At 41.2% G+C, this 24217-nt stretch overlaps 1 protein-coding gene across 7 annotated transcripts in view; it reads right to left on the bottom strand.

The window, feature by feature from the left end:
• fhod1 (formin homology 2 domain containing 1) overlaps positions 1-24217 on the bottom strand; it is an 84797-nt gene that overhangs the window by 21376 nt on the left and 39204 nt on the right. For 2 of the 7 annotated variants that reach the window (XM_080435148.1, XM_080435149.1), the window contains exons 4-12: positions 10000-10067; positions 9299-9404; positions 9005-9099; positions 8349-8460; positions 7788-7882; positions 6466-6609; positions 5657-6096; positions 4066-4161; positions 3528-3614 (exon numbers count right to left, since the gene is read on the bottom strand). In XM_080435148.1, coding sequence (XP_080291274.1) covers positions 3528-3614; positions 4066-4161; positions 5657-6096; positions 6466-6609; positions 7788-7882; positions 8349-8460; positions 9005-9099; positions 9299-9404; positions 10000-10067 — 1243 coding nt within the window. Of the gene's footprint in view, positions 1-1826; positions 1848-3527; positions 3615-4065; positions 4162-5656; positions 6097-6465; positions 6610-7787; positions 7883-8348; positions 8461-9004; positions 9100-9298; positions 9405-9999; positions 10068-24217 lie in introns of all 7 variants that reach the window. The other 5 variants (XM_080435151.1, XM_080435152.1, XM_080435146.1 and 2 more) reach the window with 4 other exon arrangements.

Below are 24217 nucleotides of genomic sequence, written 5' to 3'. Positions count from 1 at the left end.
ATATAATGTCCTTGATGTCAAACCTTTTACCTGAGTGTGGCTGGTTGAAAGTATGTACCCAATCTACGTAATAGGCCGGTGAGAGCAGACTTGCTCCTCCACCCCCCTCACACTTTCTCAACCTGGTCCCTCCTGGTGACTATAGAGATTGGAACTGTCAGTAATTTGACTTCACATGCAAAACACATACTCTCAATCATTTAAACTCAGGTAAAAGGTTTGACATTACGGGCATTATATTGCGTAAAATGAATATGCTGAAATGACCCTGTGGCCTTGTATATAATGGAAAAAAAGAGAGAGCCCTTAAAACTAGGCTCACTGAACACAGGAGAACCATTTGTAATCATGATGCCTCTAACCAGTAGCTGTTCATTTTATTAAAGCTAAACATAACATATCCACTCTCAGATTCATTGGCATCAAGGTTGTAGAATGCTTTCATAGAGGAGGCGATATTGGCAAGTTGCTTCTGCAGAGAGAACTATTTTGGATTTGGATACATTTCTCACATCAAGGTCTTCAAGAGAATTTCAAAAGAATCATACTGAGGATTTCAGTATTTCTTGTGATGTTATCACCATGGTGATGCTTTGTTGATTTTTTTTATTGATTCTGTCCTGGTTATCTGGGCTAGTCCCTTGGTTTTATTTTTGAAAACAAAAACAATGTTAAAATACAATGTTTTTAACAACTGTGGTCATTTAATATGATCTGCTTATTGAGTTGATTACAGGATTTCATGTTGCTCTCCTCCTACCGTAGGTGATTATCTATGCTGGATATTGTAGATTCCAGTTTCTCTATGTGATAGGGACACCATACAGTATTTACTTTGCGATTCTACATATTGAAGATATCTTCGCCTGAAGTAATTATTTTATGCTGTCAGGTCCACATAAATCGATCGATCGATCTATGATAGATCGATAGATATATATCTATCTATCTATCTATATCTATCTATATATAGATATAGATATATATGTATATAGATATATAGATATATAAATAGGCCTATATGCCTCTGTATGTTCCGTTTAGTCTGATGAAAAGGATGGCTTGAAATGTCATTACTGCTGGATGTACCAATAAATTGTCCTAAATGGAGCTAATGTGCAGACCTTCTCTTTCATGATTGTCTTCCTGATTGATCCAGCACCTGCTTTAAATGGTTTGTGGATGTGCACGACTATCTAACTCCTAGAGGAAATTATTTTAATCATCATCCCCACAATCATCATATTCATCAGTTCCACCACCATCTTTACAATTATCATCATTGTCTTCACAATCTTCAATTGTAAACCGTTACAGAGATGCAGCGAGAGAGAGAGCGAGAGAGAGAGAGAGAGAGAGAGAGAAAGAGGGAGGTAGAAGGCAGAGATTGTGAGATTAAGGTTGGTGGAAAAAATATAGATAGAGGAGAGGAGAGGGTTAAGAGTCTTGCTGGGTTGTAACAATCACATATCACACAATAGTTTACAGTGCTCCATCATCATCTCTCTTTTTTTCATCCCCCTCTCCAAGTCATGTTATAGAAGATGACTAAAACCTCCCTTAACGAGTACTGCCAAATTGTCCTTGAGAAAAGCACTACAAACTCCCACCCAATGCAGCGGAGAGCCGCTCTGTGGTTAGCAGTAGGAGACTGTGGGCGTACAGGTGTGAATGTGAAAACTGTGATTTATATTCCCCCCAAATGGTGTCATTTGTCGACACTTACGGGTCCATTTGGTTCCATTTGAACAGTCTCAGAGTTAAATGAATGTGTAGAGGAAAGGGGAAGAGTGAGCACAGAGCATCAGATGAGAGGAAGTACTCACCAGTCATCCTGCAGAGGTCTGCTAGGAACAGAGAGAACAGGAGGGAGGAAGGAGGAGAGGAGAGGAGGAATGTCCAAACACCACAGCGGTGGAGGAAAAGATTAGGATGGACGGCAGAGAATGTGTTATGAAGAAGAGAGAGAGAGACAGACACAGAAAGAGAGAAGGAAGAGGGGAGACGTAAAAAACAGAAAAAGAGGTAAGAGACAGATAGTAAGATAGTATTAAAGAGCATTTTAACCCATTAATACCTGGAACTGTGTCATTTTTAGATTTGAGCTAAAAAGCATTATTTTACACTTTGGGCTATTCAAAAATAGCAGATATACAAGCTCATAGCGCGCCACTCTTGTAGATATGCTATTTTTAAAAAATTGTGAAAATGTGTGCAAATCTTTGAATATATATATTTTTAAAGCGAACATTTTTAACTCAAATCTTTGCTTCTGGGGGTCCCTGGAACAAAATATTTTGATGGGGGTCCGTGGCCAAATACATATAATTTTGGGGGTCCTTGACATGAAAAACCACTGATATAGAAATATACGTTTTTCAGAATACTGTTGAGATTTAGGAGACATGTAGAATCGGCTTCAGGTCTCAATGGGTTAACCACATGAATGAACCCAACGTCCCTATTCAGTTCAGGTCATAACAGGTGAACATTTGGTGAAAATAACAGATCTACAAGCTCGTACAGTATAGATCGCATATTTTCTCCAAAATGATTTGGTGTAGAGGGAAAAAAGGAGGGGACCAAGTATAGACCCCGGAGGGACTCTGGTCAATGAAGTATGTACAGTATAGCCGGGTTCAAGTGGTTAAAGCGTATCAAAGAGCCAGATGAGGTTAAAGCTACAGGACAGCTAAATCAAGAGACAAGCAACTGAAACACCGAAAAATAATCAAACTCAGATTGAAATATTTGTAACACCCAAGTAAGTTATCTATCTATCTATCTATCTATCTATTTATCTATCTATCTATCTAATCAATTAAATCGTTCAGCTGGTAAAACGCCTCTTTTTCAAAAGGCAGCAAACTGGCCATGAGAACAGCAAACACAGCAGAACACTAATTGACAAACTATACAATAAACTTTAAGTACACAAAATAAACCCATCACAGACAAAAGCCAACACAATTCTACAGACATGAGCTATATTTAAGTCTATTATAATAGATTTGCAAGGCATATGCAAAAAATGTTAAATACAATACAACAACACATACAATACAACAACACATGTATAGAATTCCAAATATTATATATAGTGTTCCAAATATTGTAGAGAATTACAAAACATACATATTGGGCTTATATGTTATAAATGTTATGTGGCTATATTGCCACCGTTGGACAGAAACCTTGTACTGTATCTTCATATTTTTTTATATATTTTTTCTTTTTAAACTAATGCCCTATTTTATACTTCATCGTGTGTTAGTGTCACACAAAAGTATAGCGAAAAGAAACGATCTACAAGCTCACAATGTGACGCCAGGTTGGAAGTGGTTAAGTCTGTCTGTGGGTTTTATAAATATTTAAGCAATGAAAAGTACTACACTGGATCCATTGGAACACAGTTTTGTTTTGTTTTTTGCCCATTTCCTGAAAAATACTGGTTTTGGACATACAAGGTTTCCGCTTGACAGCAACAATATAATTGAATAGTCATGATTATTATTATAGTTACTTACTTGAAGCCTGTTCTGCTCTCTTTCTTGCTGGGCTGCAGTTCAGATTCAAACTGAGGAGACTGGACTGTAGTGTCTGTGGGAGACGGACTACACTCGCACACATGCACGCACACGCGCACACACACACACACACACACACACACACACACACACACACACACACAGGGAGACTGTGAGTGGACGGGCCAAGGCAGTAGGAGAGACAGAGAGGGGTAGTCTGGTGTCTAAACAACCGTTTCAGTCCATGAGGTTGGCTCAAACACAACACTTTCTCAACCGTGTTTGTGTGTGTGTGTGTGTGTGTGTGTGCGAGAGAGTTGATGTGTGGTAGACAGCCAACCCACTAGAACACACACACAGCCACAACACTATGCCAAGATGAATGTGTCAGTCAGTCAGTCAGTCAGTCAGTCAGTCAGTCCTCCATTTCTGGGTCGGGTCAATTATTTAGTGCTAAGCACAGTGCCTTATTATGGTGTGTGTGCGTGTGCGTGTGCGTGCGTGCGTGCGTGTGCATGCACATTCGTGTGTTACAGACCTGCTCTCCTCTGAGATAGAGGACGCTTTAGAAAAGAGTCGTGACTTCTTGCTCAGAGAGAGAGGCGATATGTGGTGACTGAGGAAAGACCGCCCCCTACAGGACAACAACACACAACAGGAGGAAACAGCAGAGGTTGGGAAGGAGAGATAAAGAGAGAGAGAGAGAAGGAGGGTGAGAGAGAAAGGAAGTATGGAGGAGAGAAGGAGAGCGGTACGGAAGTACATGGAGAGGGAGGGAGAGATATAGGAGAACAGAACAGGATGAGTAGTAACAGGAGTGAGAGAAGGAGAGCAGATAATTGGAGAAGGAGAGAGGGTATGAATGAGAGAGTCAGAGTACGCAAGGGTGGGAATAGGACATAGAGAGAGACAGGGAGAGTAGAAACAAAATAATGAACAAAAATTAAAAAGAGAGGAAGAGGAAAAGAAGAGGGAGAAGGGGAGAAAGGAGGGGTGTGAAAGAAGGAAAAAGACAGCAGTGGTTATAAGAAACCCAACACCAATAGAATACTACACCAATACTTGACTACAGAGACAAACAGCACTAACTCTCTGTCCAACAGAGTAGCTACAGTAGCTACTGTTTGAGGAGTGAGAACAATTACTTCAGAATGAATTTTAAGGAGATAAATGTATCTCTTAGGGGTGTGCCGATATATCGTCCCGCGATATATCGCGATACGTTTTCGTGACGATATGTATCGTTTTGGGATAATTTTTTTTTTTTAAACAATAATAATAATCAGGCATGCAAACAGCCCCGAGGTGAAAAGGGTGACAACATGTTGTTTTTTTCGGATCAGGTGTCACACTTTTGCCCTATTTGGATTCAAAACGGCTATTGTAGCTGAAAAGCTTGCATGTCTGAGTAATGCAAAACAGAAATATTTGTTTGCATTTGCTTCCCCCCCCCCCCCATATATTTTCATAATAAAAAAGTGCCATATATCGTATCGTATCGATGTCGTGAGCCCAATATCGTATCGTATCGTTTCATGAAATTGGTGTATCGGCACACCCCTAGTATCTCTAGTAAAGGAGTGGATGTCGTATTATTTAGTATTTTGTTGACATGAAATCAAATTTTTGAATTAACTTTAGAACGCAGAGACAGTAGTTGCTGCTGTTTGTAGAATGTAACAGAATACAGACAGGGCTCAAAACTGTGAATGTTTTAGTTGCATTAACAACACAAACAACACAGTTGAAAATGTGATGTGAATCAGTGATGGTCCTTCTATTTGATGCCTCAGTCTCAGTGAAGAGATGGATAGAAGAGGGACAGAGAGTCAGGGACCATATTCTAAATCCTGGCCCCAGGATATTGCTAAAAGCCTCAGTGAAGACCCTTCACATGCGTTTAGGGCTACCTTTACAGTTACAATGTTATTTGTATGTAAACCGCATGTTGTTGTTTTTTAATAAAAAATAAAACATAAATCTATTACATATCGTTGGGAGCCACGCCCCTGGCTTGCTTTTGACACTGTTCTGTTTTGGTGTTGTTGTTTTTTCTCTCGCTCTGTTCTTACTATAATAAATGTAACTGCAATTTGTAGGTAACTTTGTAGGTAACAGATCAGACTTACGGGCTGATGGGGGTCGTGGATTCTGGTCCCTCTGTGTCCGGGGGGGTGACAGTGCCATTGGAGCCTCCAGGAGGCGACAGAGGAGCAGCAGGAGCAGAAGGAGAAGGAGAGGCTCTCATGAACAGAGTGGGGTCAGAGGGCAGGGGGGAGATCATACCGACCGATGAAGGAGACGAGCAGGAGGAGAAGGAGGAGGTCGGAGACAATGGGCACGAGGAGGCGGGTGGGGGAGTGGAGGAGGAGGCGGGGGAGAAAGGAGTGGAGGAGACGGGAGAGGGGGTGGAGGGGGGCGAGGAGTTGGGGACGTCGGGGAGGCTCTGACATGAGGAGCGCCGACTCCTGCGCGCCTCCTGCTCGCCCGTGGAAATCTTGCGGCGCTCCTTGCGGAGGAGGGGAGACACCTCGAGGTCCAGCTCTGCATCCTCCGCACGCAGAGCCGTCTACAGGATCCACATAAATGAGGTCAGACAGGGTGGAACTCATTCTTAACCGTTTTATAAATGAGGTTTAAGATCCGTGACCATACATACAGGGAATAGATGTCATATATACTGTAGATTTATTTAAACAATAGTTGTTTAACTCTTCATCAAACCTGGATATCTCAGTGTTTAATACATAATCAGATATATAAAAATCGTTGTATAAAAGCACTAGAACACGTTCATGTGTGTTGCTGTCGAATAACATCACAGCTTTGGGGATCTACGGCACTCAAGGTCAGCTCGCGCCTGTGAACACAGCTGTGACGTTATTTGTCATAACACACTCTCTCTTGTGTTCTATAATTACATGAATGAGTCTTGTACCTCATATAGAGTAAACTGCTGTTTGAGGTCTACTTCAGTGCCCTTGTTGCTCAGGTGTTTATGAATGATGGCTTCTATGCCCAGCTGTTCCAGACTGTCAGTCACATCGTAGAATGAATCCTGATCTGGCAGCACTGCTAGAGTCTGTGTACACACACACACACACACACACACACACACACACACACACACACACACACACACACACACACACACACACACACACACACACACACACACACACACACACACACACACACACACACACACACACACACACACACACACACACACACACACACACACACACACACACACACACCTTATATCATGGCCTGGGTGGAGCCCTGATTGTAACTGTACAATAGTTTAGGTTCTATTACATTAGACTGCACTTCACTGAGCGTTAGATCCCGAGTGTTAACTTAACTCTGAAAGTGTACAAGTGAAACCAGTTCCACTTGTAACTCCAACGCTGATATAACACCAACAGCGGTATGCCGCTTCCGCGTTCTGAGAAAGCGGGTGAGGTTCAATGCATTGTCTATGGCGAGAGCAACTGCGGCATCCACTGTGGCAGGAGGCGAAGCCGCAGAGGCAGAAAAACACCAGAAAAAAGACCGGAGAGCGCATACCAGAAAATTTGAGAAAGGTTCAACAGTGCCTGCAGTAGCCAACCAGAAGTGTGCTGTGGTCTGAAATAGCCTAGGAGTACACCCTAAAAGGACTACCGTACTCAGACCTGTTGAAAGAGAAAGTAGCAAATATTGATAACTATATTTTAACGTCTTGAAAGGTATAGTTACAAATAGGGGTTCCCACCCCAACAGCAGTTGTGAAATGAATCACGATTGAACAACTGCATGGCCCACTTCTTACCTAGAATGTATAGATTGTTTACAACCATGCCGCAAAGACGCACACCAGTGCCTGTACTTCGCTCTCCCTGCCTGTGAGCTGTCCTGCCCGGCACAGCTGTGCTGGCTTGAGCTGCAGAGCTCTTGCTGGACAACAACCTGCTTATTTACCAGGGTGTCACTCATACCTCGGACACGTCCGTTTACTGGAATCCCGCACTGCGGTCATTCGCTCACCACTGCTGGCGAGAATTCAGCTGAAGACTCTACTGTATATGTATCTTGTTGTATCAGCATTTATCATTGATACCGGTGGTGGTACCCGTATTCTTTGAAAGCCTACTAGCCTACTAGTATGGAGTCTGTCTATGGAGGGTCATACACAATATTCTCCACAAGTACATCTTGACCTGTGTGATTATGTTTAGGGGTCATCATGGTTGGGGACAGGGTTAAAGGCCAAACCTTGTTTATGAGTGTCATTGTGAAGATCAGGAGTTCAGTGTCTGATCCGTTCCTCTCTTCCAGAATGTCTGTTAGATATGACCAGGATTTCATACCTTAACACACACACACACACACACACAGACAGACATACTCAGCAATAGGCACTCACACATGGAAACAATTCATTAATGGTGGTGTGTGTGTGTGTGTGTGTGTGTGTGTGTGTGTGTTAGGGGTGGGACGATATGGGTATCTCACGATACGATATCTATTAGGCCCTCGATAACAATAATATCACAATATTCGATATATTGCGATATCAAGATATATTGCATGAAATTTCACCAACGATATATCACGATAGTCCTTGTATTCAATTCATAAACACATAAAATAGCACCAAACAGTTTAAAATCATCATTACACAAATACAGAGTCGGAAAAAAAATAAAGGATTTCGATTATTTATCGCGGGAGAAAGTATCACGATATATCGCGATATCGATATATTGTCCCACCCCTAGTGTGTGTGTGTGTGTGTGTGTGTGTGTGTGTGTGTGTGTGTGTGTGTGTGTGTACCTCTCTTGCTGTCCACAGTGTTGACAGCCTGGATGAGCAGAGGGCTGTTGGGTTCTGTGTATTCTACAAACACTATAAGTAACTTCAATGCCGTCTTCACTACCAGCCGAGACTGACAGACAAACGGAGAGACAGACAAACGGAGAGACAGACAAACGGAGAGACAGACAAATGGAGAGACAGACAGACAGACAGACAGACAGAGACACACAGATAGAGAGACAGAGAGAGGAACACAGAAAAGGAATGTAAGAAACAGCAAGTATCCACTAGATGGCGATACCACACAGGGCACACACTACACAACTAAAGGAAAGTCTCAAGTCAGTTCAATAGCTCATAAACACTGGATGTCCCTGAAGGCTTGTCGGGAGGTTTCGGGAGGTCTTAGCTGTTTTCTATTTATGTACAGCTGACGTGTATTGTAAGTTATAACCAATTCTAAATACAGTGTACACATGTACACTGTAGTGGGATGACAGATGTTACGGAGGTAAACAGCTGTTACTTTCACTTCTCTGTTAAGACAACTTTCATTTCTGTTACTCACCAGTTAGTCAAACACCACACGGTCAGTCAGTCAGTCAGTCAGTCAGACAGACAGACAGGCAGACAGACAGACAGACAGACAGTAAGAAAGCTAGCCAGTAACTCACCAGGCTACCAGTCAGGCTGTAGAGCCATTGGACAGTCTCTGGGTGGTTAATAACTCCGTTCATCCCATCAACAAACAGCATGATCTGACTCAACGCTGGTACAGATAGACAGAGAGACAGATAGACAGACAGACATAAAGAGAGACAAACAGACAAGACAAGACTTATAATAATAATGTAATCATCTCAGTGAGTTTGCAGTTAAAAGTAGAGTGATGATCTGACTGAACACTCTGAGAAGAAAATAAAATGTTAAAAACAGATAGGTTCAAGGGAATTACCGGTACTACTTACCTCTCAGGATGTAGTTCTGATAGTTGTGATCAGCTTCAGTTCCTACTTTGATAAAACAGGTCAGGCCTTCAGATGCTACAAACTCTGGAACCAAGTCCTTATCATCCTGACAAGCACAAGGACAAAACATACTAATTATTATTATTATTATTATTGTTAACATTATTATCTCTGTCTGGTCAATCTATTCTCGGGATAGCGGATAATGACCGCATTCTATTATTGGGAGCTAGGTGGAAACATTAAGTCTGAATATATATGACTATAAATATTCAGATACCGTCAAGAGATCCTAATTTACTGTACCCTCTCTGTCTCTCTATTTCCATCTCTCTCTCTCTTTTCTCCCTAAAACTTCCTCCTCTTTCTCTCTCTTTCCCTCTGTCCATTCTTCTCTGTTCCTCAGTCTGAGAACACAGGGATCAAAGGATGCAGTTATTTCCTGTGGCTACACTGGTGGCACAGAGAGAGACAGAGAGAGAGAGAGAGAGAGAGAGAGAGGTCATTCTATTGCTAGATGTCTCTCTGGATAAGCACAACAGATAAAATGACATTGAAGACTGATTGTAAAAGAAGTGTACAAATGTTACACAGATGGTCTGCTAAATGACTTTAATGTAATGGAGAGATGGTGAGAAATATTAGAGAGAAGGAGAGATGTGAGGAGAGAGAGAGACAGAGACAGAGTAGATGCTGTGTACCTGAAACAGCTGTTTCAGGGAGAACAGAGATCGACGTAGTTCTGGACCATGGCTGTTATACAACTTTTCTGGAAAACAACAGAAAAATATATTTTGAATTACAGTACATCTGTTCAATCAATGAAAACACAGTTTACAATAAGGATAGAACTTATGTCCTCCCAGTATGTTAGTGTGAGTGTGTTGGTCTTGTTTCTTTGCATGTGTGCTGCTGGTCTGTACACAGCATGTGATTTTGTAAATAAATATACATTTCTTAGTCATTGGTAATTGTATTGCGGAGACCGGACTGAAAATAGTAGATCTACAAACGCATTGTTCGACAAAGTATGAATCAGGTAAAAGAATGAAGCGCTCTCTCTCACCCACAAACAAACACACACACCCCTCGGTTGCCATGGACACCAGCAGTGTCATAACAGGAAGTAGTTGTTGAATGAAGTGAGTCATTCAGAGTGGTTATGTCAGATGTATGTTATCAGAACAATCATTAAAAACACTTAATCAGCAGAAGTTGACAATCTTTTACAGCTCTACTCTGCTTCACACCCAAACAGGCACAGTACACACACACACACACACAGCAACATTATACACACATATACACACACACACACACACACACACACACACAGAACACCCACATATAGGTACAGAACATACACATACAGTACACACAACTACACCTGGGAGATGCTATTGGGACAATGGAATTGCCCAGTACACTATGACTACAGTATTCTTTGTAAAAGAAAAACTACAAATCCCAACAGATATATTGTTTGGAAAACACAAATCGAGTGTGGTTAAACAGAATTAAACAGAGGATAACCATCTTCATTATTATTATTATTATTAGTAGTAGCAGCATTGCAGTAGTAGTTTAATAACTGCATCAGACCCAGTCACTAGATGCGGTTCCTTTAACCCATTCAATCCATTGTAGATTCTTTTTTTTACTTACAGTATATTGCTACATATATCAGTGGTTCTCAAACTTGTCAACTAACACCCAAAATTATTATGTCTGCTGTCGGCAGAAACCAGCTCCAACTCCAAAATGTTCATTTATCAGGAAATGAAAAAAAGTGGAGTTAGGAGGTTTTGTTCATCATTGATAAGAACAGCTGAATGGACCTCCAAGCTCACAATGAGGTTGGAGGTCAAATGGGGGTGCAACCTGGAGTTAGCTGATGTAGCAGAAAGTTTGAGGATCCAATGGAGTTAGCTGGTTTTGTCAGAATGCTTTTCATTGGTTCAATATTTTTTTTAACAACACAGACGTAAGGGTGTTCAATGGCCCTGAGTTAGCTGGTTTCTGCCCGACCCCCCCCCCTCTCACCACTGATATAGCAACATACTGTTAGGATTTATATTTGGCCGCAGACCCCCATCTCAAAGTGTTTTGTTCCAAGGACCCCCAGAAGCAAAAATTAGAGTTACAAATGTTCACTTAAAAAACATAAGATTTGCACAAATGTTCAAGATTTTTCAAAAATAGCAGATCTACAAGCTCATAGTGTGGCACTCAGTGAGACATTTTTCCAAGGACCCCCTCATCCTCGCAACACCGATAAGCATATACTTACAACCACATGTGTACATTTAGATTCCATTGGAACTATCTGTATTAAAAACGTTTCAATCAAAATCATTCAGACCTATTTCATAGTCATAAACAGAAACCACTACTTACTACAATATGAATCATGTGCCAATAGTCATTTTATTGGGGGCGCCCGCTGGCCTAGCGGTCCAGGTGCACATCATATACGCTGGTAAGCCAGCTTGACAGCGTGTCGCGGGTTCGGCTCTTGATCCCGATGACCTTTGCTGTGTGTCACCCCCCCCCCCCATCTCTCTCCCCAGTTCCTGTCAGCCTACTGTCATGTCAAATAAAGGCATAAAAGCCCCCAAAAATATATTAAAAAAAAAAAAAAAAGTAACTGATTTACATGAATTAATGGTTTTCATAAAATGAACAGCAGCAAGACTTCAGAAAATGAACACTTCTATAGTCCTAATAAAAACAGACATATAAAATGACCAGTCTGAAGGTGACTTTTAGTAGGTGCTTCAATTTTAAAATAATAAACTTATTGTTAGGGATGTTTGATATTAACTTTTTTGCCGATGTACGATATTCCGATATTGTTTTTAATTTCTGATTCCGATATCAACCCATAGCGATATATGCAGGCTTTTTCACCAAAAGTCAACTAATTGTCAGGTAACAACATCACATAATAGCTATAATATCAATTAAATATCTAATAAATCTAAAACAATACAGTGATGTTGTTAGGTTTTAACGTTAGTCCCGGAACTCACTGGTGGTCATTTGAATGAGTCCCACTAATCTTAAGATTAGATGTTGGCCTATTTGACATTGATGCATATAACATTAACGAGCGTCAACGAGCGTCAGCTGGACACAGACACGTACCCCTGCCCTCTGCAGTGCTCTAATTTTAAAGTGACTGGAGTCTGTCTCATTTATCTCCAAAAGCCCTTGAATATGATGGAATATGATTAAGGATTACGAGTATGCTGATGCTCCCCACTTTGAGAACCGTGGGCCTAAACTATAGCATAGTGCTTAACTGGTTAATGGTAGCAATGCCAGGTATATGTTATTGTTGGTAGTCTTTTTATGACTGTGATCTCCTCACTTCAAATAAATCTGTCCATCTCCTCTCTCTCTCTCTCTCTTGTCTGTATTTTGGTTCTGTCACAACTAAGCTCTTATCATGATTTTTCTACTATCATAGGAATATTGTCTGACCTGACCACTACAATCAGGGGTCATCACCATGCCAGCTTGTGATGGACATTTCCATCAATATTTTATTTTTGCCACAGACATGCAAAACAAGTGATCAATGGACTGTTGATGTGCCATAGTGTCTACTCTATTCCACTGCGCTACACATTTTAAAACAAGCCACTTACAAAAAATAAAATAATAATAATCTAAATTAAAGCTGCAAGCAGCGATGAACGGGCCCTCGCAGCTCTGTCCACGATACAAGTCTGTATGGTAATCAGCTGAAAAGTTAGGCTACATACAGTAGCTTAAAGGGGTAGTTCACCCCCCAAATAACTTTTTTTCTATTGATTACTCACCCCATGGAGCCTTGAATTCATGGATATTTTTGTTTTTGTCGCATTCCTTCCTTTATTATTTGATTATAATAAATTTAGCCCCATTGATTCCGGTAGGAGACACAAATGCATTTGTGTCTCCTACCGGAATCAATGGGGACACATTTATTATAATCAAATTATTGGCTTAGGAATGTGACAAAAACAAAAACATATCTATGAATTCAAGGCTCCAGATGGTCAGTAATCAATAGAAAAAAAGTTATTTTGGGGGTGAACTACCCCTTTAAGCAATTACGGCCTGTGCCTATTGGCCGTCTAAAAGTGTGCCTTGCAAGGTTTGTAGATTTTTGATGCTGGGAAGTGGAGTAATGGCTGTTTAAAGCCCAGCCATTAGGAGCACAGCGGGGTAGGTTTTTGATGCTGGGTACTGGAGTTATGGCTGTCTCATTTTTTGCAAAGAATAATCTTTGCAATTTCAATAGGGCTTCGGACTGGTGCAGTGCTCGGGCCCTAATAATAAAACTACAATGGCTCTCTCTCTCTAAGAAATTAATGAATTCATGCTCAGACACAGTACATCTAAACAAACAGGCACTCATACCTCCAGGCTAATTTCATCACCTTTGGTAAAAACACATAAATAAGTGATACATTACACTCATTTATCTGTCATCATTTCTCCCCACAGAGTTGATTATTGCATGGAATATTTGTCCTCTGTGAAGGTAAACTAAGGGGATATTTCAAAGGTATGATGATCGCTTCTTTCTAAGGGGATAAACACTCAGGTATCAAAGGTATGATGATCGCTTCTTTCTTGTCACATCTTGTGTGAATGTTTGTGAATGTTTAGGCTATTCCTTCAGTATGACTTTTGGGGCTGTTATTGACATGCATTACTAAGCCCTTTATATGTGACAAGAAATGCAAAGTTGATAACTGTGACATCATACAGAGGCTCTGGCTCTTGGCAGTGGTGGATCCCGAACGGGCCTAGTGGGCACAGGGGCCCAAGGATCAGGGGGGGCTAGAAAAATGGGCCGACTGATACCCACTGTTCCAGAGCCAGACCCTTAATTCAATTAAAACTAAATAGGCCCCAATATAGAGAGCCCTCCAGTCCAAAAAATGGACTGGAGAACTTTCTCAAGGTCTCTGTTAGAGAAGAATGGCTTGATTTTGGAAACGATTCAAAGCTAGAAAAAAATAAACAGATTTATTTCTACTGCTTTTACCTGCTTGTTAAACTTAAAGGCAGAATCAAACATCTCACCAAGGTGTTTCACATTAGTTTTAACAAGTGTGGACAGGTTGCCACAGGGACGCAGAGGGCATTTTAGAACCGAAGGCGATGCATGTGCGTTCCCAGCGTGTGCGCGCGCATCACAATTTACTTTAATTTGGTTAATTCGGTACAAAAAATGTACTCAATGAAGAGTTTTTTTATTTTTATTTTCTCTTCATCCCAAAAGTGGGGGGGATATCCCCCCCACCCTCAATGGAACTGAGTATGTTCTTATCTCCGTATTTTAACTTTTTCCGCCATTCTGTCACACAAAAGTAGCAAAACTAGCCGATCTACAAGCTCAAAACGCAGCGCACTGAAACGCGTTTTGAGCTTGTAGATCTGCTATTTTTGCTATTTTTGAGTTGGAATCCAGATTTTGCTTTGCTATTTTTGAATTGGAATCCTGAAATGTACATTTTTATTCAATTTCAAATGCATGTAGTTATACTTATGTATACTTATGCTTTATGAACTTAAATACAAATACATTGAACATAAAAAAGACAATAGAATTTTAATACTAGTCATTAAGCTACTAATATAGACTGAAGTAATTAAAGCGGGTCATGTTTGCATGTTTGGAATTGTAACAGCTGAAATCAATAATATATCCAGTATTCCAAATATTAACCTGCGGGCCGCATTAAGTGAAGGTGGGGGCCGCCAGTTGCCCATGTACGGTCTAATCGATCATCAGGTATGTGTTTTGATTGTATTGGATTGCGTGAGAGCACACACAACCTTCAACAAAATGAATTCATGCTCAGACACAGTACATCTAGTGGTCATACCTCCAGGCTAATTTCATAAAAACACATAAACAAGTGTTACCTTACACTCATTTATCTGTCATCATTCACTTTGGTTTTCTCCCCAGAGTTGAAAGGCCTATTGCATGGAATATTTTCCACGGTAAACTAAGGTGATAAACACCCACCTTTAGATCTTGTGTGAATATTATTTGAATGTTTAGTGTGTGAGACGACTTATGACTCTGTATGACAAATTGTTAAAAGATTACAGCAAAACATAGGAACTATCAAATATTGACCAATTAGAAGAGGGAGCGGAGTTATGTAACACCAATGAAGAACAAGGACTGTTATCTGAGTCCAATGACACCACCCACAAGTCTGTATGGCAATCAGCTGAAAAGTTAGGCTACATAGAAAAAAATCACACCGAGTGTGAAGTGAGCGGTGCCTTTGATGAGTTAATTTCATCAAGCTATATGAACTAGAGGAACAATGTTAAATCCCTGTCTGTTCATTTCAAGGCTGCTCAACAGGAATACAGAGGGGCTTAAGCAATTACAGCCTGTCCCTATTGGCCATAAGAGCACCTAGCAAGTTTTGTAGGTTTAGCATGCTGGGAACTGGAGTTATGGCTGTTTAAAGCCCAGCCAATAGGAACACAGAGTGGGCTGGTCTTAAGCAATTACAGCCTGTCCCTATTGGCCGTCTAAGTGCACCTAGCAAGTTTCGTAGGTTTACCATGCTGAGAACTGGAGTTATGGCTGCCCAGCCATTAGGAATTTGACACTTTGCCACTGTCACGCCGTTTTACGAAAACTCAAGCTTTTGATAACTTTTCATGGTGTGAAATGCACAAAAACTGCACTATAAATTCAAAATGTCCGACTTCCTGTTGGGTTTAGGTCATGGCTCCAAAATACTTTTTTGTAAGTCGGGACATGATACAGGTGTGTACCGATTTTCATACATGTAGGTAAAACCGTATTGTGGGGCTTCAAGCACAGAATTTTGTAGGGGGCGCTATTGAGCCATTAGGCCACGCATCCTTTTTTAGACGATTAATATCCGTAATCTTTCGCCACTTGTGATGTGTGTGCCAAGTTGCGTAACTTTTTGAGTACGTTTAGGCCCTCATTTTCCTGATTCATTATCGGGAAGCGGAAGCGGAATAATAATCATTGCAGTTTCAATAGGGCTTCGCACTACTGTGCAGTGCTCGGGCCCTAATTATTTTTTGGGAAACAAAGCTACAAGCTCACAACACATCACGGCATGTTGTGAGTTTGTAGATCAGCAATTCTATTTTCTTTTTAGCCTAAAATGGCATGCCCAAAATTGGGATGTCAGACTTAAAGTGATTAGCTATACTTTAGAAAACCTGGAGACTGGGTAGTTATTCACTGTATACTGGCAGGGCAGTCCTGAGACAGGCATTAAATGTGGCATGGTCCAAGTATATTCCATGTTTGGGATTTCAATAATTGGGTCTTATCAGTACATACAGTGCTTCCATCTTACATTGCAGGAGCAAAAGGGCCTCTTAGCTGCAAAGGTTATTACAGTATATAGACAGATGGCTTTAACGAGGACAGTGTTACTTGAGGACAGGAGGTGACAGGAAGTTCTACCAGCTAAACAAGTTTTATAGTCTGCGAACGTAGCTTCAAAAGTTGTGGTTTCCATATGGTGAACATACTCAAAAATGTTGAGAAAGTATGCAGATGGAACAATAGAAAACGGTATGTACGTGATGAGTGATCCATGAGGGGCATGGCAGGATTTAAAGGAATGCAGTGTCACAATAGTTTGATGCAAAGGTGCCTAACTTTGATCAGAGGTGAGGAGGAGGTCTGATGGTGAGGCTGTGGATCAAGGGTTTCCATGGATTATGCTTGTTGAGTGTTATTATAATTGAGTTGTTATTGTTATTATTGGACACTTTGAAACACTTTCTCTCAACTGACAAAAAAATGCTTTACTTGTCAATGTCTGCCCTTCTTTGCCTTGGTAGCAAATAGCTCCTTCTGAACAGATGACATGCCATGTTTTTGCTCTTTTCCACTGTGGTCATACCGTTGACTTGACTCACATACTGTACGACGTACATGGTCATACGTACAATACCACAAATATCCTGCAACATATTAATGAGCATGTCATCCCGACACTTTATGAGTCACCAAAATTATTCAAACACATTTTTGAAGATTAGATTGTGAATATTAAAAAAAGAGAAGCAATTATAGACAATATTTTTCATAAAAAAAGTACCACGGACAATCGGACATAGACAAGTCTTGCCACGGACATGTTTGTACATGTACGGACATGTTGATGACCCCTGACTACAATGTACTGTATGACCCCTTTACACCTTTCAACTGATTTATTGTAATTGTATTCATCCAGAACCTGGTAATTATTGGTTGTTGTTGTTGGACTTTGTGGAAGTCTCTCTGGATGAGAGTCCCATAGATGTGCACATGTAAAAGTCAAGTAAAGATAAACACTTCTGAGTCTCAGAGGTCCTGAGAATGAGTGATGAGTCATTTTAAGTTATATCAACATTCACATCATGTGATTGGCTGGCTGGTTGTTTGCTGGGAGCAGTCGAACACGACAAGGAATTATAGTGTTTACAAGACAACTAGCACACACACACACACACACACACACACACACACACACACACCCCTTGTGTTCCATTCATGTTATGGGAAGTAAAAATGTCCAGAGCAGGAACGCGGCTGTGCATGCGTACGTGCATGTCTGTATGTGGGTTTATGAGTGAGCTAGAAGAGAGAGAAATCTTGATCCGAGCAGTAAAGCTTTTATTACTTCCAAAAGACTCACTGACTGTTGACTGACTGCTCTGACTGGTTTGTTGATAGGAAATATAAACCTTATTTCAGTTAGACACTTCAGCTCAGAATGAACCATTTACCATTTATTGCAATGCTATTGCAATAGCATTGCATTCAGATTGGCGGTGTGACTCTGCTCCTGTGATACTACAGATTATCTGTGCAAGCGTGACACAGAATCTGAGATCACAAACCCCCGAAGCAGAGCCTAAAATACAGTTATTACATGAACATAACATTGAACCTTTCAATGCATAGTTAAGATACCACATATCACCGTACAATCCACAGAATCATCCATTAACATGGAAAACTAAATGCCACAGGGAGGAGGCCGGTGAGGTGGAGAGAGTGTGAACACTGACAGGCTGCAGAACGTAGCTGACAATGCTGAGCATGTAGAATGAACAGAGATGTTGGTCTGCTTAAAAGACCACCTGAGTTGCACTGTGGGAATGAGGGTGTGTGTGAGTTAGCTTGTAGCGAATGAGAATGAAGAAAGGAGAGTGTGGTTGAACGTGGAGAGACAAACTGACTTGTGGGTGTATATGTATGAATTAACTTGTTAGCGAATGAAGGGGGGGGGGGGGGTCCGTGGGAGAGTGAGGCTAACAGTGTACCCCTCCTGCCTTCCGTGCCTACCTGAACTATCGCTACGCTGGATTCCTGACCTGTGAACTCATCTCTCTAAGAAAGTAGGTAGCTGATATATTGCACTTTTACCTTAGCGCTAGGTAAGCTCTTAGTTGCTTGCTTGAGAAGAGAATGCACTTAAGACTTCAGGTGATTAGTAGTTTTCTTGCCTACCGTTGTTGAATGCACTTATTGTAAGTCGCTTTGGATAAAAGCGTCTGCTAAACGACTGTAATGTAATGAACTTTAAAACATAAGATAAAGATAAAGATAACTTTAATCCATGGAGACAGAACCACAGCTGCAGGAGGACTGGCATTCACTACATCTACACGGTCCTTGAGTGTTCATTTAACTCTGAGAGTATATAAATGTACAGTACATTTGTACACTGTGGGTTATAAATGAATAGGATTTCTGTGTAAAACACAAAATACACAATACTATTCATACAGAGTAAGACAAGGATTCACAGAGCCAGGACTAAACTAAACTGTAAAACAAAGTGCAACAGAGGACCATATACAGTATACTGCACACAAGCTGTAGGTGCAAAAGAAAGTACATACAGTACATGGTGTACGCATAGCAGGTAGTTGCTGATAAAGATATAATGAGCAGTGATAACAGTCTGACAACCACCATAAGACTATGGTGAGGCAGAAGGGACAGAATGCATACTGAGCTCCTGAGCAACTGAGAGGCTCAACCTCACAATGTCTGAATATACAGTTATATACAGAGAGAGAGAAGAGAGAAGGAGAGAGAGAAGGAGAGAGACGGGGGGGGGGGGGGGGGTGGCAATATAGATAGAGGGAGAGAGAAATAGAGATCAAGTGAGAAAGAGATCGGTATGAAAGAAAGAAAGCAAGAAAGGGGAGAGACATTTCTGAGTAAAGGTTATCAGCACATTCCTGAGTCGGACAAGATGAGCTTAGTAAAGCCTGATTCATACAGCACTTGGTTGTGCGCCAAAAATAGCCGATCTACAAGCTCACAAAGTGTCGCATCACGAAGCGTTGTGAGCTTGTAGATCGACTATTTTTGTCTCGACACAGTGTGTAAGCAAGCATCAAACAAGCCTCAGAATGACATGAAACTGCTGAGCGAGATGGAACAGAGGCAGGGAATGAGACAAGCTCAACAAGCTCAGAATGCAGGAGTTTGAGGTCACACAGTCTCACTGGCTTACTGCTGGCTATTGGCCCTCCCAAATGGTTTCCCTGACCATAGCCACAACAAACCCATGACTATACTTAGACTGGCTATATTGGTGATTGGGTCGGTTTACCGATTTTGGTCCCAAACAACATAATGGTACAGATACACGTAAGCGGAGTGAGGAGACTTTTGAAACCGGGTGGGGAGGGCAATCTTTGTCGCTGTGGTAGTGATTCCTACGGGGTGAGGTGGCGCCAGTCAGCAGCGGGTGTTTACCGGTTGGAGTAGGAAGAAGGCGATACATCCTAGAGGGGTCTCCTCACTGGCAGGTGAGGCAGTAGAATTATGTGGGCAAGATTAAATGACTAAATTGAGAGGGGGGGGGCGGGGGGGGGGGCAAAATAGTAGTAGATTGTGGTTGTACTAGGTAGCTCCCAGAAGACTGTACGTGTGTGTAATGTTGAAGTAGGTCCTGTCAGAGAGGAGAAGGATATGCAGCTCTGTTGTTTCCTGTCAGGATGCTGGAGCTGTCAAAACACAGATGCCTCACTGCGAACACAAGCCAACAACTCAGAGGAACGTGTGTGTGTGTGTGAGTGAGAGAGAGAGAAAGAGAGAGCACCGTAAAAGTGAAAAACACGTTTAACACATCCCCATCCATGCACGCACACAGACACAGTGTACAGCATTGTATTTAACAGTGACATTCCAGCAGCCACAGAGACTGGACCTGCTGTCCCTCTGTTTACTATATGTCAGCAGGGACACACACACACACACACACACACACACACACACACACACACACACACACACACACACACACACACACACACACACACACACACACACACACACACACACACACACACACACACACACACACACACACACACACACACACACACACACACACACACACACACACACACACACACACACACACACCATCTACTATACATCTGTGCACTGTCCTGCAGAGAAAAACAGCATGAACTGTCTGCCATACAAAGACAAACAGCATATCTGTCCTACAGAATCAAACTGCACTATGCTTGTCCTATTGCAGAGTCAAACTGCACTAAATGCATGTCCTATTGCAGAGTCAAACTGAACTAAATGCATGTCCTACACTATAGAGTCAAACTGCACTAAATGCATGTCCTACAGAGTTAAACTGCACTAAATGCATATCCTACAGAGTCAAACTGCACTAAATGCATATCCTACTACAGAGTCAAACTGCGCTAAATGCATGTCCTACAGAGTCAAACTGCACTAAATGCAGGGGTTGACACTAAGGTCTCAGAGGCACTTGCCCGTCGGGCAAGTGCAGGTCATGTTCTACTTGCCCACAGGTCTTGCCCACTTGCCCGAAAAGTAAATCGTCCTTTATAAAATGATGGTAAAATTAGAATTACCGTTCAATTTAACACATTTTTTACTTTCTACTTGTGAATTATGGGGCTGCACGATAAAAAATGTCATACCTCAATATTTATGCCAAGTATCTAAATAGCTATGAATATGACTATGGGTTAACACTTGTTATTTTATATTTTTAAGTGTAGCAACAGTGAAAACAGCACATTATAGGCCAACAGTGCTCTTATTTTACTTATTCCACAGACCATTTTGAAGTCCATACAAATAAACATAAATAATGTTTTGATGGATAAATGCAAATGATGAAATCATATATTGTCGTTGTCGGGCAGAAACCTTGTATTTCCATATTTCAATGGTTTTGTAATATGGAAAAATATGTTTGTTCATAAATGCCCTACTTCATCATTCAAGAGTGTCACACTATAAGAGTAAAATAGCAGATCTACAAGCTCCCAACGTGTCGAGATACAATGCATTGTGAGCTTGTAGATCAGCTATTTGTCACTATTTTAATTTTTGTTCTTTTTTTTAAGGATATACAAGGTTTCCACCTGAGAGCAACGTTATATAGCCTATATATGGTTCTGTATCAGTATATCAGTCAGTTTTAGCAGATTTCATTACAATTGGCTGCCTATGAATTTCACAGGCCTGGTTAGACAACCTGGCCTGGCGGGGATCTGCGCACCAAGCACAGCAGCTGCACACAATTAACTTAATGAGGGAGCTTGCGACTAGTTTTGCACACCAAAAACTGCTCAAACAATGTCAAACTGTCATGATTCTGGCTGTTGAAACCTTCCTCTTTGGATTATCGTTTAAAAAAGGAACAGAACATGGCTGTTTTTAAAGGATTATATTTATTTCTTGTCCGTCAGAGCGGTGAGGGCACAGCTTCTTTCTTACTTGAATGATAGCATAAACTTTTAAGTTGTTTCCAGTAATTAATTTCTATTGCTGGCTGGATCTCTCATAAGTTTGGGATTTGACTGTATTTCGTCACATTTATTAATCTATATGCGGCAGTTGATAAAACGTCGGGTTGTTTAGCCTACCGTTTGATATGCACAGATGCGCTGGCATTGACAATCCATGAGATGGCTGCTAAGCAGTTCACTTGTGTTATACCTCTACTGGTTAGTTCTAGTAGAATGGCAGTTCCAACGTTCTAAAAGACAAGTGTAGGGGAAATGAATGATGATAAAAAAAAAAACATCGGGCCACATCGGTGAAATAATGGCCGATGTTGCGGTTTGGCTCTACTCATAAGAGCCACTGCACGTAAAGTGTGTGTGTGTGTGTGTGTGTGTGTGTGTGTGTGTGTGTTACACAAAGTGTGTGTGCGTGGGAGGGAAGGACAGAGAGGGAAGACAAGAGGGCGGGGGGCAGAGTGCTCTGGCCACGTTCATGTGTTTTTAGACAGATATCTCATGTTGTGTTTATAGTGAACAAAAGATGGTTGCGTCCCACTGCCACTCAAGCGCGCACTTGCCCTGTAGGGCAGGCTGAAAGCTAACTCCACCTGCCCGCAAGTTTTATTTACCTGCCCCGGGCAGTCGGGCAGGCGTTAGTGTCAATCCCTGTAAATGCATGTCCTACAGAGTCAAACTGCACTAAATGCATGTCCTACAGAGTCAAACTGCACTAAATGCATGTCCTACAGAGTCAAACTGCACTAAATGCATGTCCTACAGAGTCAAACTGCACTAAATGCATGTCATACTGTATAAAGACAAACAGCACTAAATGTCTGTCCTACAGAGTAGCACTCTGACCTAGAGACATAGTCTACAGTACAACACTTAATATCTATACATAGTCAAATAACCCTTAATGTCTGTCCTATAAACTCAAATAGCACTAATTGTGTTGCATTTTGTATAATCTTTGAAGTTTGGGTTAAGTTAGGCTACAACAGGCAAACAGTTATTACAACACAATAACTGTTATAATATGTATTTGACATGAACATTATTTGGAAATTTCAAAGTAATTAATGGTCTGCAATTTCAAAGGGTTAATAAAAACTCTGATGCCCATAGAAGGACAGAAAAACAAACACAAGGGTTGCATCATTATTAAAAAAAGAACACATTCTCAGGGCGAGCTGCCAAACTGTGGCACAATCTCAAGTCATCCCAGATCACAGCCATTTGTATTCATAGTCTAGGGGTATGAAAATGTTTGAGAACCACTGGTTTAAACAATATTAGGAAACAAGCCCAAAGTCGCTTATAATAAGCGGACATGGCAACCATGCTACTGAATTGCATTGCGCACTTGACTGGTTGACTTGTTTGTTTCATAGCGAGAGAGAGAATTATTTAATGTCAATCAATAGCGTCCTGTCTCGGTCTCGCGCATATAACACAGGAGTCTTGCAGTTTTTCAAGAAAGGGACTCCTGTAGTGTGAAATGCTTAAAGTAATACTAAGTAACTTTTTCAACAAAACTAAAGTTAAATTGTATATCTTTTGTGAGTGGCAAATGTTTCACAACACCCACATGAATTTCACCCCCGAAAGCCTTTTCTATAATATTTTCTATTGAAACGGTGGCATTCCCGCGAAAATGGCGTCATCCGGCCGGAAAACGGAAACGGAAATGCACCGGTTTCCTGTTTGGCCAGGAACTACCGCGCTAAAAACAAAAAGGAATCTCACGCTGTTTTGAAGAGATTGTAGGATTTGAAGATCGAAAAACAACAGAAAAAGAAAACACAGCTCACGGTAACTAAAGCTCCACTGCTTCCGTCTTCCGGTGAAAACAAATGGAATTCTGGGTAACGCAGGAATAAACGAACGGCCTGCAGTGACGGTAATGACCAGCAGAGGCTGCTAAAAATCGTTATTTGTGGACCTGCATTGTATTACTTTAACGATCTGATGACCCCCGACCACTTCAAAAGTTGTACAGTGTGTACCTGCCCTTAGGAGAGAGAGAGAGAGGGGGAGAGGGAGAGAGAGAGAGAGAGAGTAGAAAATCTGTGTTTCTTTAAATCAGTATAGGGTTAGGGTAGA

This window comes from Gymnoscopelus braueri, assembly GCF_963280865.1.
Source record: "Gymnoscopelus braueri genome assembly, chromosome: 1".
NCBI classification, from domain to species: Eukaryota; Metazoa; Chordata; class Actinopteri; order Myctophiformes; family Myctophidae; genus Gymnoscopelus; species Gymnoscopelus braueri.
This window is presented reverse-complemented; position numbering and strand designations above follow the sequence as displayed.